The 18,158-nt window shown below is 43.8% G+C and overlaps 1 protein-coding gene across 5 annotated transcripts in view; it reads right to left on the reverse strand.

The window, feature by feature from the left end:
- Nucleotides 1-18,158, reverse strand: part of LOC127616672 (phospholipid phosphatase-related protein type 4-like) — an 84,489-nt gene that overhangs the window by 63,160 nt on the left and 3,171 nt on the right. For 3 of the 5 annotated variants that reach the window (XM_052088416.1, XM_052088415.1, XM_052088419.1), the window contains 2 exons: nucleotides 6,792-6,977; nucleotides 1,369-1,498 (listed from right to left, as the gene is read on the reverse strand). The exons of 1 other annotated variant lie outside the window; for it this stretch is intronic. In XM_052088416.1, coding sequence (XP_051944376.1) covers nucleotides 1,369-1,498; nucleotides 6,792-6,977 — 316 coding nt within the window. The remainder of the gene's footprint in view (nucleotides 1-1,368; nucleotides 1,499-6,791; nucleotides 6,978-18,158) is intronic. One more of the 5 variants, XM_052088417.1, reaches the window with a different exon arrangement.

Genomic DNA, 18,158 nt, shown 5'->3' on the forward strand with positions numbered 1-18,158 from the left:
CGAAACTTTTCATGTCATGTTGACTGTTTATTTCAAAATCATTTTGGAGGTGTGTAAAGGCATACACCCAAAATCCTTTACTCTTGTTGAATCCAACTGTGTTTGCAGAGGCACTATAAGGGCCTATGACTGAGAGCAGCCCGATAATATCATATTTTTATTTTGTGGCAATGAAGTGGGCAAGTATAGTGACAAAGATGAACATAAAACTTCACATGAGCAGGTGCTTCGAAAGGAATTTATACTGGCACTAGAGGACTCATGTACCAGTTACTGGTTGACAATAGAGTAAGTCAGGACTGCAAGATATGACAGACCAAGCTTGATGGTCGAAGGATTTACAGCTAAATGTCACAGACATGGATTCTGGAATACTTGCTGTACAACATCAATAAAACACTAAACAACGTTATTGAGACATCATTGGGGCTATGGAAAACACTCAAGAGGCTAACCCAGGGCGAAATGCACATTTACACGGGGTGGCATAAAGATCTGTTACTTTCCCATTATTTGAGAAATGCACAGGGATCTCTTTGCTCAATGACCACTGACGTCACTTTCAGACCAAACGCTTGGTCCAAACAGGTAATATGTCTCATGTACTCAACTGCTGCTTGTTGAAACAAGTACCCAGAGAAAACCTACACAGGGAGGACGGAGCCGAAATTAAACCCTGCACCGCTGTACTGTGAGTTTGATGCGCTAAGCACTGGGCCACCCACCTAAAACCATTCCTTAACTATTTTTCTTATCACCTTTAACAGAAAGCTTTGACATAGCCATTTTTCAAAATAACTGCATAATATTATCATAATCAGAATCTTATTTATTGGCCAAGTATGCAATAAATGTGTGAAAGGGAAGGACTCAGAGTGGTTCCCCATTAACAGCGGGGTCAGACAGGGCTGCATGGCCGCTCCTGACCTATTTAACTGTGTCATTGACCACCTTATGATCCGACTCCGGGAGCAAGTCTCAGGCGTGTCGTTCGGCAACTTCCACATGACCGACCTTGAATACGCTGATGACACCACCCTGTTCAGCAACTCTCTCCAAGACCGCAGCAGTGCTCTCTCCATATACCAAACAGAAGCAGCAAAGCTGGGCCTCCAAGTAAGCAAGAAGAAAACCAAACCTATGTATATTGGTGATGGACCCCACCCCTCCCCCCTGTTCTTTGGCACAGTGCAATTCGTCAATTGAGGAACATTGCTTCTGATTTCGGAATAGATTCCTAGGTACCATGAATTTGAACAGAACCAGTTCAAATGTGAAAGGTACCCATCCTTACTATCATTTATCTGTATCCTATGGTTCATTGGAGTAATTGAAAACAGGCATACAGTATACTGCTGTGTTCCTCACCAATGAAGCGAACAACTCTGCGAATGTAGGAGTTGAAATTACATCCAGCAGCAATGATGTTTGATTCTGTCTGCATAGTCGAGGACCTCCTGGATAGATAGCAAAAGAGAACAGCCTCTCCTATGAGAATCTAAACAAAAGGAAGAACAAGTAAAGTAGTTTGTGCAATGTTTCATTGGAGAGCTCAATATTGCATCCAGATTACAATAACTATTTATGACTGTGCTAATGTCACAGAAATGAGTCGGTTCTGTCCATTTGTGACAAAAGCTGCACTAAACTGCGGAACATACAAAGTAGAATGAAAATTGAATGCCGACTAACAGCCATCCAACCATTTTCAACACTGATTTTCCTATAATAGGGTTGCAGACTCTGTGTGTCTCTGGAGACACTGAAATGACTAAAATTGTCCAAGTGTTATAACACTCTAAAAAGCTCATCCAACATTAAAGAAAAAAAAGACACTGTATATATGTTAGGTTAATCATACACTGAATTCGCTCTAGGTGAAAGTGTGAGCGCGGATGGTTGTTCGTCTCTGTGTGCCCTGCGATTGGCTGGCAACCATGAGTGCCCAAAGACACCTGGGATAGGCTCCAGCACACCCGCGACTCTCATGCGGATAAGCGGCTCAGACAATGGATGGACGGACAGATGGATGGATGGATGTTATACCCATTTTGGGTTATTTTTTAGCTCGGTCAAAATCTCCATCCAAAGATGGGTTGTTTGATCTACTCAACCAATGGGTTTTGAGATGCTTTACCCATTATGGGTTAATTAGATTTGGAATTAAATGAGAAAATCGGTTGTTTGCTTCCAATCACATCGGCAAAATGCCATGCAATTATTGTGTAAATGCTTTTAAACCCATACTACAACTGTTGCTTTTTCCCAATACCTTTTATTACGGTCTGCTCAACATTTATAATTGTTTTGAATTCTAACTTTAGTGACCCATTTTTATTTATTGACATTATTTGTGATAGTTTAACTTCAACACATTAACTTTTCTGTTAATGTGTTGAAATGTTCTCATTGTTTGTTCTGTTTGTAACTTTGGTAAACTACTTTTTTCTTTCTCTGCTTTTTTTTCTGAATGCCATTAACAGTTCTGGTAATATTTACCATATATAGTAAATTATTTTCGGTGTTGTTGATGCGTGTGTGAAGCACAACTGTGTTGCCTTGTGTATGAAATGTGCTATATAAATAATGCCATGGCAAACTGAAAAACTGAAATATTCACACCTTGCCAGCTCCGTGAGGGCACAAACCCTGGAAGAACGTTTCCTCTTGCCGTGGTAAATTAATGATTTTGTGCACACAATCTATATACCGTAATTCACATTGTCTGTGTTCCATTATCGATTGAAATAGTATTTTCCCTTCTCAAGGCTTTTTGGTAAATGTGACTTATAATATAGCTGGCTATTTAGCTGTTAGCATTGTAACACACACTGAAACAGCTGCAGCTTTTCAGTTTTTTTCTTGGTCATTCACCCAATCAATAAATGAAACAATGGCCATGTTCATGTTTGAGCTTGCCAGCTAGCTAGGTGGTTTGGGTCATAGGTTACCAGCTAATGTGCTAGCCACTTAGTAGTTATATTGCTTGTTAGCCAGGTAATTTGTCAATTTCAGGATAATTCAAGGTACATAGTTTCCAAACATTAGGTTAGCACAATTTGCATGAGTACCAATGTGTGTGTGTGTGGGTTAGTAGAAACCTCGTGTATGCCAGGTATCACATAAACGTAAGTGTTTCAAGTAAATTTATTGGGTTCAGCACAAAAAGATTTTGGTGACACCTGTGCGCCTACGCTGTGAGTTTTAGGTTTTGTTTTAGTTGGCTACAGATTGACAAAATCACAGGTCTGCCATTCCATCACTTTTTTTCTTGACTTCACACAGATGAAGTTAAGCAACTTGCACTGAGACAGCTGCCTGCCTTTCTTCCACCAACAAAGTCGATCAAGATGGCTGCAAAACAAATAAGACACAAGAAGGCAACTTAGCCTACGTCCACAATAGCATGTAAGGCTTCCAGGATTTTTTCTGAGATTCTGGCCTGGGGAACGAACATTGCAAGGTTCTTCTTCTTCTCCTCACAGAATCTGATTTTTGAGACCCTATATATGGACAAAAACTCGCCAAACTTCGGACCTGGTAAGCAAGTTGATTATTTCTGTAGAAATTATTCTTATTATTGTTGTTATTATTGTCATATACAGGTATATTCACATTTTCAAGGACCTACATATGAACAAAATCTCATCAGGTTTTAGACACACATTGGGCCCGGTGAAAAATTTTATATTTTAAAGTTCTACAATGAAATGTACGTTTGAACTGGGGCACATGTGTCAAACTGAAGGCCTGGGGGCCACATCTGGCCCGCCACATCATTTTATGAGGCCCACGAAAGCAAATCAAACATGTCAACTTCCATGATGATTGCTAAATTATGTACCGAAATTTCAACTTCTCATATGTAATAAATAACCGAGATATTGTTAGCATGTTCTTGTTACACCTCATTACACGAATTTAAACAATCATTGAATAAACCATGATTGTTGACTTCATGATGTGTTTTCACAGTCATAATGGCCCTCCAAGGGAAACGGACACGACAATGTGGCCCGCTACTGAAATTAATTTGACACCCCTGAATTAGGGCTACTAAAATTGGGAGGCATATGTAGCACCATCAGACCTACAAAAAAGGTTGTGCTAGCCAGACCCGAAAATGTGCAGAAACATTTTGGCACATCTACAGGGGTCATATCTTTCCCCCTTGTCGGAGACGGTTAATTCCAGTAATTTCAAACTTGGTTTTGGCATCTCAACAACAATGTTTTTGACATACTACAGTATGTTAAGGGGGTGGGGCAATCAATTTTCGTTTTAAAAATTACGACCTCACAAAGCATTCCTGGTTGTCCATTTCATACATACATGTACGAAAATTGGGAGGCACATGTAATGGCCCACAATATACAGTAAAAAAAAAAGGATTTTGATGCCATATTGTAAATGTAACTGAAAGTCCACTATTTTGATTTACTTTGGAATTTGTCGCCCTTTTTGGGAGCTTTTATGGAGGTCATCTTTTAACAAACTACAAGAGAATGTATCTGACCGTCTTCAAACTTGATCTGTTTTTAAGATGAAAAGTTTTTGCAACCTTTTTATTTTGTCACACGCCACTGCTATGGCGATGAACCATTTGTGAAGAAAAATTATGTTTTTGAGGATCTAAACCTGGGCGAACACTCCTGAAACTTTGCCCACACATCAGAGCTGACATTAAAATTATATTGTCGAGATTTATTTATTTAGCACAGGGTGCATTATAAAGCTTTATTTATTTATTTATTTTATTAATTTACTCAGCATCCCTGGTTCTACCTTTCATCGAGATCTGTGAAAATATGGAGACCTATTGAACAGCCCAAGACCTGTAAAAAAGTCTAGTGGAGCTATATTCACGAGGACCAATTTTGGATGCCACTTGTCTAAACTTAGATGAAAACTGTTGTAAACTTTTCACAGACATCAGGCCTAGCAAAAACACACAGAGAGCTATTGTACAGTTTCTTAAAAATGGCTCAGTAATGCTCACTATAATCATCTCGATCTCCAAAAACTGGGAGACATATGCAAGTCCCCAAGACCGACAAAAAAGTCTTTCAGAGTCATACCCTAAACCTGACAGGAAGGCCACCATTTTGATTTTACTTTGGTATTAGGCACAGATTTTGGCCTTATTTTCAAGTGATTCAAATTATCAGCTCATCCGCAACCTCTGTCGAGGCCTGAAACGATCATGAACAATTGAATCGGTGTGTTGGGCTAGGGAAGGATCTAAAACAGGCAGGATATGGCTCTCTAGGAACTGAAGTCCCCCCCCCCCCCTGCTTTTCAATATTGCTCCGTTTCCCCATCAATACCTCCAATTGGCCGTCGGCGGAACACTGTAACTCGCTCTTTTTTTTCAGCGGGCACAGGCAGACGAATAATAGTGGATGCATGTGACCTGTTATCATGGACAATAATTCAAAATACCGTTATGAAACTTTTAAAATAAATTAGAGTACATGCGGTGTAAAATTAAAACACCATTCATTGTTATGCTATGGTCATATACTGAAGGAATACGATACTCTAATTCAAATTATTGTGCTATGCAGTTAAAATAAATTACAGTTGGTGCATTGTAAAATATTTTACTGTGAAATTATTTCCAATGTGAATCAGATTTTTACATTTGAAGACAGTAAAAGTGCCGCCTAACAATTATCAATGCATTGGCTATCAAGAGAACCCTAATAATCTTGACACTGAAGACTAATTTGTGCATCCAACAACAGTGCAGCTCTATTTAACATATAAACAATATTTTATTATTTCTGACATGATAGGGTTTCCATCGAACCTGGTTATAACTTGAAGTTGTCGGAAATTTACGCAGGCAGGTCGCCAAATCGTGGGTAGAGTAGGTGTGTCGCCGGTATTATGTAAATTGTTCTGGGTCATCACAGTCTTATGCAGCTCACAAAAAAAAAAGACTTGTAATTTCACACATGAAGATAGGCAGGCAGTCCATAGATCCAAATATTTGCATATTGGTAAATCAAAAAGTCAATTTTTTTCATCCCTGTTGCTTTTTATACATCTCCATATATTTCTATGGTATAACTGTAATTCAGATATTTGTGTGTATCTGCATTAAAATTATATTTCTTAGTCTGTGCTCTGCAAATTGGTCATGTGGAAGAAATATATTAATCTAAAATAATTTTCGAAGGCAATTAGTTAAATTCATGTTTCTGACACATCACCTAATTATGCCGGCTGACAAGAACACATCATGGTGGATGATAGAAGACAAAATACAGGTATAAGAAATGATCAAGACACCATTGTGGTTCAAATACAGTGCCTTTAACAAACACAAACATGTTCTAAATAGTCACTCACTTTTTCGCCAATGAAGCATTAAGATGTCACCCAATCGCTTCGACTTGTATCATTCTACATTAACCAATACGGTCTTTTAAAAGAATCGGGAGCCACGAATCATGATATAACTCTAGTTGTTGTTAAAACAAATTTCACATCCCTGTTTAGACTAAGAGGAAGTCAGAGTACTACGAAAGAACAGTGAGAGCAAGCAAACTCCACACGAGAGCCACAAGCGACACAGAAATCCAAAAACTGACTTGCTGTGAAGTATCAGTGCAAAAAAAGCAATATTTCATTTTTTAACGACAAATCAATTATCTTAAAACATATTTTTTATAGATCAAATCTCACAACAAATATAGAGATTAGGTAGATAACAAAAGCTATCAATCAATTAAAAATGAGCTAAGCAGGTAAATGCAGTGACTCGTGAAGTACATTCTACTCACAGTCGCAGTGGGAATGGCAAATGCCAAGCCGAAGAGCAGAGGCAGAGGACAAACTTCTTTTTGGGGTATGATGTAGGGCAGAGAAAGACTTTTGTCATTACAGCTGTACCCAGAATGCATTGGCTGGAAAATGTCTGTTAGCTCCAGGAAATAGAGACTGATGACCGATAGGGCTAGAATTGGTAGCTACAAAAAAGACAAACACAAAAAAAAACATAAAAAACAAATTCATTAAATGATAGAGAAGGTAACATATACAACTCACAATAATTAGGGATATTCGACTTTAGGTTAAATATCAGAACGGACGTTTGTCAACAATGCACGTTTGTCGATAAACTTAGTTTGAACTTCTCTCAATGTTTACATGCCCAACTTTTCAATGATTTTGCACAACTTGCTCTTCTCTAAAATTCTCTAAATGTGCAAGTTTTTAATCCATTAAATGGCCAATAAATTTCCAATTCGGTTAGAATTAGTATTTAAACAGTCACTTCATCGTGCTGTTCATCAAATGACATTATGAGACAAGACGATGCCAAACATTGAACAACAGTACCTTGCCAATTGTTGCGCTTCATACAGGAGGTTCTCAGAGTGTCAGAGTAAAGTTGTCAGGTGTGCTGCCTCTCAGCATCCTAAAAAGAAGTCGTGCGTGTGTGTGTGTGTGTGTGTGTGTGTGTGTGTTCTTGTTATTGTAAAAAAAAACCTGAATTGGTAGTGCTTTATCGCCCACACACACACAGACACACACACACACACACACACACACACACACACACACACACACACACACACATATATACCGTATATTCACGACTATAAGGCGCCATTAAAAGTCGTAAATTTTCTCCAAAATGGACAGGACGCCTTATGATGCGGAGCGTCTTGTGTATACGCTGAGTTCCAAAACCTGACTGTCAGCCGACACGCCGTTTATATTGAGAAAACGCGGAAGTGAATGTGGACAAGCATGCGGCAAAGAAGTTGGCCAATCAGTGAAGGGTGGGCGTGTATATATACATATATGGAGAGAGAGAGACTGAGAGAGAGAGAGAGAGAGAGAGAGAGAGAGAGAGAGAGAGAGAGAGAGAGAGAGAGAGAGAGAGAAGGCAGACGTGAGTGAGGACAGGCATGCGGGGAAGAAGTCCGCCAATGAGTGAAGGGTGGGCGTGTAAGTGGACGCTAAAGGGACGCTCCAAGCAGGTACCAACACCTGTATAGATTGTGGCTATGTGCATTGTTGCAAAACAACTTCGGTTTTGGTTTCTAAGAACCCCCGAAAATAAATTCTACAAAGAGACACGCCTACAAAGCTCAGTTCAAAATTGAAGCCATCGGTTATGCTTTTGGCATGCGTGCCCATCTCACAGCAGCGGTGAAAAACCAAGACGAGCAAATTAACACTGAGCTTGCCGTTATTCCCGGAGGCTTGACTAAAGAACTCCAACCGCTGGACATCGGCATCAACCGGGCCTTCAAAGTTGTCACGATTCGGTTTGGGGACCAACAGGTGGCACTGTAGAGCTCCCCTGGCAGCTGCACACCTGTTGGCCATAGGTAATCAGGCCTATAAAAGGACTCTTGCCCGCACAGTCAGTGTCGGGTCATTGTTGCTTTGCTACTGTCATGTCTGTTTGAGTCATGTTTTGGTTGCTGCTATGTTTTATCTTCAGTCATGATTTTTGTTTGCTACTTTGGACTTTGTTTGCTTAGGATTTAGTTTTCTGTGTTTTATCAATACACATCTTCAAATACACCCTGCTCCTCTCTCCTGCCTGCTTTTTGGGGTCCACCACCACCATGCAACGTGACAGAATGACCCGACCACCTGGACCCCGCAGGTACGATGGATTGGTCCCTATTCCACCATGTGCCTGGCGGAGCTCGTTTGCGGCCGACACCCTTCCCCCTTTCAGGCAGCGCTGGTGATGCGGCTGTCCTGTTTTCGTCTCGTCAAGCCGCGTCTACGGTGGGCCGAGCCGCGTCCGCGTCTACGTTGAGCCGAGGCTCGTCACATGTTTGTTGGAGCGCAGTCACATTCACGTCGATGACAAGCCGTGCCACGTCCACGCCCACGTCAGGCCGAGCCCCTGTTCACGACCGGCTGTTCTTTGTCCCCCGCTACGCCGAGCTCCGTCCACGTCAGGCCACGCCCAGCCAAAAGGATTGCCCTCGCTTTTGTCCCTGTTCCCTGGCGAGGTGAAGGTCACCTCGCTTATCGTTCCTGCATTTCGGCGAGGCGAAGGTCGCCGTCGCGTTTTGTTCATGTTCTCCGGCGAGGCAAGGGTTGCCGTCGCTTTTAGTTCCTGTTCCCTGGCGAGGCAAGCCTTTTGGACCACTTTGGGACGTCTGGGATCCGTCCCTTGAGGGAGGGGTACTGTCACGATTCGGTTTGGGGACCAACAGGTGGCACTGTAGAGCTCCCCTGGCAGCTGCACACCTGTTGGCCATAGGTAATCAGGCCTATAAAAGGACTCTTGCCCGCACACTCAGTGTCGGGTCATTGTTGCTTTGCTACTGTCATGTCTGTTTGAGTCATGTTTTGGTTGCTGCTATGTTTTATCTTCAGTCGTGATTTTTGTTTGCTACTTTGGACTTTGTTTGCTTAGGATTTAATTTTCTGTGTTTTATCAATACACATCTTCAAATACACCCTGCTCCTCTCTCCTGCCTGCTTTTTGGGGTCCACCACCACCATGCAACGTGACAAAAGTAAAGTTGCGACCGGGCGTTCAAAGTAAAGTTGCGAACGGCATGGGAACAATGGATGTGATGGCATAAACAACTTTACAAAGAGTGAGAGGCAGCACTGGGCGAGTTACGCCACAATTTGCGAATGGATTGTGGCTGCTTTGACGAACGTGTGTGCTTGCACTGTTGTTCGAGTTTTTGGTAAAGCCGGCATCATTTCTGTGGAGCCACATGGCAATAAGAGTGACTCTGACATCGAGAGGGAACACGGCGTTTTTGATGGATTACAGGTACTTGCACAATTGTTCAATTCTGAAACAGAGGATGAGGACTTTGATGGATTTCTGGGTGATGATTGATCGAAAAACGTGAGTACATTGTACAATGGCAAAATATAATACAACGGAACTCAGTTTTACTTCCGTTGCCTTTTTAAAAACGTGTTTTTAGCTTGTATCTGTATGTCTTGGACTTGCTACTGTATGCTTCAAGCTAACGTGTTTTTAGCGTGCGCGCATGCATGCCGTATGTTTAAGCTGGTGTATGTTTTACCACTTTAAAACTGCGGCCAATAATACAGTGTGTTTTGTCTATGTGTAAAATACAGAAATATCACCCATTAATGAGAATGGTCGTGAAAATACGGTATATATATATCCACTTACACAAGTGTCCATCAAATGTGGCATATACCAAGGTGATGCACTCTCTCCACTGCTGTTCTGCATAGGACTGAACCCCCTAAGCCAAGTAATTACCAAGACAGGCTATGGATACCGCCTCAGAAATGGAGCTACGATCAGTCACCTCCTCTACATGGATGACATAAAGCTGTATGCACAACCAGGATCTACAGCAGCAACATCGGGATGTCATTCGGGCTTGAGAAATGTAGTCGGATGGTGACTAAGAGTGGAAAGGTAGTCTGCACTGAAGGGGTCTCATTCCCTTCAGGGACAATAGCAGACATTGAGGACAGCTACAAGTACCTCGGTATACCACAAGCCAATGGCAACCTCGAACTGGCAACAAGGAAAGCGGCTACGGCCAAATACCTCCAGCGAGTGAGGCAAGTCCTAAGAAGCCAGCTCAATGGCAAGAATAAGACCCGGGCAATAAACAGCTATGCCCTGCCAGTGATCAGATACCCTGCAGGAATAATAAGGTGGCCAAAGGAAGAGATTCAGACCACGGACGTTAAGACCCGAAAGCTCCTAACCATGCATGGAGGGTTCCATCCCAAACCCAGCACCCTGAGACTGTACGCAAGCCGAAAGGAAGGAGGCCGGGGACTAGTGAGTGTGAGAGATACTGTCCAGGATGAAACATCCAAGCTCCATGAATACATCAAGGAGAAGGCTCCAACGGATGACGTACTCAGAGAATGTCTCAGACAATGGGGAACAGAAGATGAAGCCCTGGCAGAGGGACCATCATGGGAGGACAAGCCCGTACACGGGATGAACCACCGGACCATAACTGAAGTGGCCGATCTCATGAAGTCCTATCAGTGGCTAGAGAGGGCTGGCCTGAAGGACAGCACAGAGTCACTCATCCTGGCTGCTCAGGAGCAGGCCCTGAGCACCAGAGCCATTGAGGCCCAGATATACCACACCAGACAAGACCCAAGGTGTAGGTTGTGCAAAGAGGCACCTGAGACGATCCAACACATAACTGCAGGGTGTAAGATGCTGGCAGGGAAAGCCTACACGGAACGCCATAACCAGGTGGCTGGCATAGTCTACCGAAACATCTGTGCGGAGTATGGACTGGAAACCCCAAGGTCAAAATGGGAAACACCTGCGAAGGTGATGGAGAATGACCGAGCGAAGATCCTGTGGGACTTCCAGATCCTGACTGACAAGATGGTAATGGCGAACCAACCAGATATCGTGATCATAGATAAAGGGCAGAGGAAAGCCGTTGTAGTGGATGTAGCGGTTCCAAGTGTTGGAAAATTCAGAAAGAAGGAACACGAGAAACTCGAGAAATACCAAGGGCTCAGAGAGGAGCTGGAGAGAGCCTGGAAGGTAAAGGTGACAGTCGTGCCTGTGGTGGTCGGAGCACTCGGGGCAGTGACCCCCAAACTAGATGAGTGGTTACAACAGATCCCGGGAACAACATCGGACATCTCAGTCCAGAAATGTGCAGTGCTGGGAACAGCAAGGATACTGCGCAGAACCCTCAAGCTTCCTGGCCTCTGGTAGAGGACCCGAGCTGAATGAGGGACGGGCACCACCAGAGGGTATATATATATATATATATATTTGAGCTGTCAAACAATTAAAATATGTAATCTATGTAAAAATGCAACTGTCATAATTAACTCTAAATTAACTAAAAAATAATCATGATTACTCATGTATTTTTTATCATTTCTGAACTTCCTTTTATATTTGTTTGTTCTATTTTTTTCTCATATGCTGGACACTGCTTCGGAGGATGTTGCGTACCACAATGAGTACAATATTTTTGATTGGACTTCCTATTTCTGTGTGGTTGTCGCACTCCTTTCTTCATATCAGTAGTCTTGTCTTTGTAGAATCTGTGTGCATCTTTTTCCACTGCATCCACATTGCAGCTAGCCTCATTCAGTAGCTCTTTAGCCTGTGATTTCACGATCTCAGCGGCTCTACACAGTGCTAAAGCTTTCTCCAGGTCCAGATCTGATTCTCTGAGAAGCCTCTCTCTCAGATTATTTTCTGTGATACCACACACACAATTCTGTCTTTGATCAGTGATCCACCAAATTCACATGTCTTTTATCTGTTTCTCAGTTCTTTTACATATTGGTCGATAGTTCCTCCAACTATCTGTACACGTGAAGAATCTGTGCCTTTCAAACGTCACATTGCGTTTTGGGATGTATTAAGCTTCAAACTTTTCCAATATTTTTGAAAGCTTAATTTTTTCATCCTCTGCATCAAATGTTAAGTTATTGTAGAGCTTCATCTCCCACGGTGTGCAAAAACACAGGTGCTTTCATCTTAGCTGTGTTCAAAGAGGTTTTGTTCAACGCCGTATTCCTCGCTTTCTTTTTCCTCCGTGGAATTTGCCTTTCTAAGTCCTTTTAACGTCCTCTAGTATTCCAGACCACTTCTGACACCATGTGACTGTTTTGTGTGATCGGGGTTCGTTTACATACACCCCTCCGTGAGCCGTCATCTTACCGTGGTGGAGGGGTTTTTGTGTCCCAATGATTGATGTCCGGATCGACACCCATGGGGCCGGGGCCGGGCTCAGCCCGAAGAGGCAACGTGGCTCCCCCTTCTCATGGTCTCCTCAACCGTGGGAGGGGTCAAAGGGTCCTGACTGTTGTTTGTGCATATGCACCAAACAGCAGCTCAGCATTCCCACCCTTTTTGGATTCCTTGGAGGGTGTGCTGGAGAGTACTCCTGCTGGGGATTCCCCTGTTCTATTGGGGGACTTCAATGCTCACTGAGGTGGGCTCTCCTATCTCTGTGGTTGAAGTCACCGTTTTGGTTAAAAAGCTCCTCGGTGGCAAGGTCCCAGGCGTGGATGAGATCCGCCCAGAGTTCCTCAAGGCTCTGGATGTTGTGGGGCTGTCCTGGTTGACACGCCTCTGCAACATCGCGCGGTCAACGGGGAGAGTGCCTCCGGATTGGCAGACCGGGATGGTAGTCCCACTTTTTAAAAAGGGGGACCGGAGGGCGTGTTCCTACTACAGAGGGATCACACTCCTCAGCCTCCCTGGTAAGGTCTATTCAGGGGTGCTGGAGAGGAGGGTCCGTCAGGAAGTCGAGCCTCAGATTGAGGAGGAGCAGTGTGGTTTTCATCCCGGCCGTGGAACAGTGGACCAGCTCTACAACCTTAGCAGCGTTCTTGAGGGTATGTGGGAATTTGCCCAACCAGTCTACATATATTTTGTGGACTTGGAGAAGGCGTTTGACCGTGTCCCTCTGGGAGTTCTGTGGGGGGTGCTTTGTGGGTATGGGGTACCGAACCCCCGATACGGGCTGTTCGGTCACTATACCACCAATGTCAGAGTTTGGTTCACATTGCGGGCAGTAAGTCGGCAATGTACGCCTCGGGATCCCCCGGGGAGAGCTGGAAGAAGTAGCGAGGGAGAGGGAAGTCTGGGCTTCCCTGCTAAAGCTGTTGCCCTCGCGACCTGGCCCCAGATAAGCGGTAGAAGATGGATGGATGGATGGATGGGTTCGTTTAATAACCAACTCCTGGTAAGAGTGGAGTTTCTTTATTTGGACTGCCGTCTTGGTCAGAGGGAGAAAGCAATCACCAAGTGTACATCTCGTAGACTCTCGACTGACTAATGGCCGCACATGCTCTGTGTGTGCTCTGTGCGCAGGCATAGCTAATCGAACAAGCAAATACGATTTGCTCATATCATTAAGATAAGATAAGATAAGATAAGATATCCTTTATTTGTCTCACACTGGGGAAATTTACAGCCTCCAGCAGCAAGAATGTAGGTAGAAAGAAAAAAGAAGAAAAAAAAAACAACAAACACCATTCAATTAAGTGCAATGTAAACACAAAAAGATTAAAGCAAATAAAGGAGATGAGCAGAAATGAAGCTGTTCCCCCCGTAGGTTTGGGGTACAAAACCACGCAAAACAAAATGGGAAGAATAAATAAATAAAGTAAAAGGACTACAACTATAAAATATGAATTGCATGGACAACTTCACACACCAAAAAAAGCTTCTTTTTTTCACCTCCCTGCTTGTTCTCCTTCTCATACAGCCCCTTATGAATGGGGTACACACACGCATGCACGCACGCACGCACACACGAGCACACGCACACAAACACACACACGCGCACACACACACACACGCACACACGCACACTCACACACACACGCACACACACACACACACACACACACCTATTGTTATTGATGAGATTAGCTATACAGCTACTCTGTCACCAAACTAGATCTTCGCAACACTTATATCTTGGTGCGAATACGAGAGAAGGATGAGTCGAAGACAGCCTTGAAGATGGCCATTGACCATTTTGAATATTTAGTGATACCTTTGGTTTTCATTCATACTCAAGCTGTGTTTCAAGCATTCATTAATGACATTCTATGAGATATGCTTAACCACTTTGTGTATGTTTATTTTGATGACAGTTTGATGTTCTCTCAAACCCTAGAAGAACATGTCCAGCATGTTAGATAAGTTCTGCAGTGTCTCCTAGAAAACAAATTCTTTGTCAAAGCAGAAAAATGCGAATTCAGTGTTCCATAGAGAAACTATGATGTCGCCAACCGTGAATTGTTGGCTGTGGTGGCTGCCCCTCAGGAGTGGAGACATTGGCTGGAGTGAGCTGAGATCCCATTTCTGGTACTAACAGATCACAGAAATCTCACATATCTGCAATCTGCCAGACGCCTAAATTATCATCAGGCTCGCTGAACCTTTTTACTAGAGTGCTTTAATTTCTCTCTATCGTATCGTCCAGACCCCCGTGACGTTACGCCTGATGCTCTCTCTCGTATGCATGATACAGCTTCAAAGAGGCAAGATCCTGAGACCATCCTCCCCTCTTCATGCTTCATCGGGGAAGCAGTGTGGGACATTGTTCGGGCAGTTCTGGAGGCACTTTGCCAGCAACCAGATCCTGGCCCGGGCACTGGGAATCAACTGTTTATCCCAGATTCCGCCCGCTCTCAAGTCCTGCAATGGGGACAACCCTCCAAGCTGCCTTGTCATCCTGTGGTGAATTGAACTCTCCAATTCTTGCCACGACACTTCTGGTCAGCCCGGATGGTCCAAGATGTCAAGGAGTTCATTGCCACCTGCCTAATCTACTCTCAAAGAAAGTCCTCTCACCATTGCCCCATGGGCCTCCTGTAACCTCTGTCCAACCCAGCCGTCCCTGGTCCCACCTGTGGATTGATTTTGTTTCTCCAAGATGGTTCATTTCATTCCATTACCCAGACTTCCTTTACCCCTCTTCACTTGAGACTGCGAACATCCTTTTGAGCCACGTCTTCAAGCTTCATGGCATCCCAATCGATATTGTTTCTGAACAGGGTCCTCAGTTCACTTCCCAAGTATGACATGCTTTCTGTAAAGCTCACCTACGCCCCGTAGGTGTGTTTTGGCCCGCCATCCAGCCTCCTCAAGCCTACACCTTCCAAGGGTCGAGTATTCTCAGATTCCCTCACCTCCTCATCCATGGGCATGTCTCCAATCATAGTCGCCAATGGTTATCAGCCCCCACTCTTCCCTTCCCATGAGCAAGAGGTCACTGTTCCCCACCTTGTCGTGCCGTCTGGAGACATGCCAGAGCTGCCCTGTTCCACAGAGCCCAGCACAATCGTCAACTGGCAGAGCCACACTGCATAATTAACCAGGAAGCAATGTGTAAATCCGTGCTGCAGCTTGACCACATAGTGAAGCCAGTTGTGAAACCTGTCAATTATATTCGAGCAATGGGACTTCACCATCATCAATATATTAATTTCCTCGAAGAAACTGACGCTGATTACACAGACTATTTTAATAAGTTAGGTTAAGTTTGGAGAAAGTATGTCAATGTGTGTGGGAGCTCAAAAGGGACATTATTTCATTTTTGGAACAATTTGAGAATAGTGCCAATTTTCCTGAGCTGAATGACGCAGATTGGCTTTGTGATTTTGCTTTTTCTGTTTTTTCTGTTGCTGGTCCCTCTCTCTGGAATGACTTCCCACTGAACATTTCTACCGCCTTTATTACAGATTTGTCTGACTGTTTATTGTGCATGTTAAATTGCTCCATGTACAGCACTTTGTATGCAGCGATGGCTGTTTGAAAGTGCTCTATAAATACTGTTGACTTGACTTTCCTGTCAGATTCGGTGATCCATCTGTGGATGGTGAGTGTTCTCCAAGGTAATTTGTGCCTCTGTATGACTGCTGACACGCTGTAAAATAAATCCCCTCCTCCTGTTTTTCCTTTCAGGGATTCTATATCCAAAAACTCCACCGTTATCTCGAAATTCTCATGAATGCCTCCGATAAAAATTAAAAGCTGAGCAGGTCCTTTATATCAATGCTTTTGTCCTGTGCCAAATAATATAATGTAAATGTATTCGCTTTTTTGTTTAGCTTGCTAGTTAAGTGTTTGTCAATTACTTCAATACAGCGAGTCACTGACCTGCGTGATGAGCAGTTTTTTTTCAAAATTTTTCTTGCTCTCAGGACATAAAATACTGTACTGGCTATCTCTACCATGCACTCTTTGAGAGACTACCCTTCGAAGAAAGGCTTGCGTGGGTCCCTGTGCTGTCGAGGTGCTCGAGGATGTAGTGCAGCCCTATGTTGACTGCCGGATTAAAAAGCCCAATATTTGCGGGCTGTAGTTTGCCCACCTCTGCTCTACACCAACGACTGCACCTCAACACACCCACCCGTAAAACTGATAAAAGTTTGCAGACGACTCCACAGTCATCGGCCTCATCAAAGACGACGACGACGTGTCTGCGTCCAGGTTGGTACAAGCAACACAACCTGGAGCTGAACACGCTCAAGACTGTAGAGGTGATCGTGGTCTTGAGGAAACATCCTTCACCACAGCTGCCCTTCACACTATCCAACTGCCCAGTGTCAACCGGCGAGACCTTCAAGTTTCGAAGAATCACAGTCTCTCATGACATGAAGTGGGAGGTCAACACCAACTCCATCCTGAAAAAGACCCAGCAGCAGATCTCTCTGGGGCTGCGAGGGAGCATGGTCTGCCACAGACAGTTCTACATAGCAGTCATCGAATCAGTCCTGTGCTCCTCCATCAGACTTTGGTTTGAGGCTGCCACATTTGAGCATAAAATCTGACTGCAACGGACAGCTAGGACTGCGGAAAAAATCATTGGCATCACCCAAAACATTCTTGAGGACTTGCACACCGCAAGAACCAAGACAAGGGCATGGAAAATACTGCTGCCCACCACCTTTTTCAACTACTCCCCTCAGGCAGGCGGCATTGATCCATACGCACCAAAACCAGCAAATATTCAAACAGCTTCTTTCCTCTCGCCATCAACTCCCTAAACAGTGACTCAAATCTATAGTGGCTCTTTGCATAGTGCAAGTTGCAATATTATACCATGATCTGCACCAACTGCACAACTGTCAAAGTATTGCATTGCACCTCTGATCACTTTATCTCTGCTCGATACTCTTGACATTGTCACACAGCTGTCATTGGGTGATACTACTGCACAACGGTACCCTTACATTTCGGAAAGTCTTTCATACCTTATTTGTCATGTCCTTGTTTATTCGTAGTTGCTTGTTCTTGTAATACTGGGGTAGTCTGTACTACTACTTTTTTTTTTTTTTTCCAAGATGGCGCCCGAGTAGGCAGCCTTCGGCAAGTGCTCTTCAAGAGCCTTGCTTTTTTGTTCTTTTTTGTTCTTTTTTGCTGTTTTTGTCTTTTGTTTTGTCACATGTTGTTTGTTGTTTCATTGTGTGGACCTGATATGGACTGTTTTCAGCGCTTTTTGGCCACGACATTCGTCAAAGGAGCAGTATCTGTGCTTGGTGGTTGCGCCTTCTCGGCAGCACGCGTGTACCAGCACAGATTTTGATTGGGAGGAATGTCGTCGCCATTGACTGTCGGTGCTGGATAGACCTGGGGCGCTTGTGTTTTTTGCGCCAGTAATGGGCAGCATTTTTCACAACCCCGATTTGTTCAGTGGCTA

This window comes from Hippocampus zosterae, chromosome 15 (genome assembly GCF_025434085.1).
Source record: "Hippocampus zosterae strain Florida chromosome 15, ASM2543408v3, whole genome shotgun sequence".
Classification (NCBI taxonomy): domain Eukaryota; kingdom Metazoa; phylum Chordata; class Actinopteri; order Syngnathiformes; family Syngnathidae; genus Hippocampus; species Hippocampus zosterae.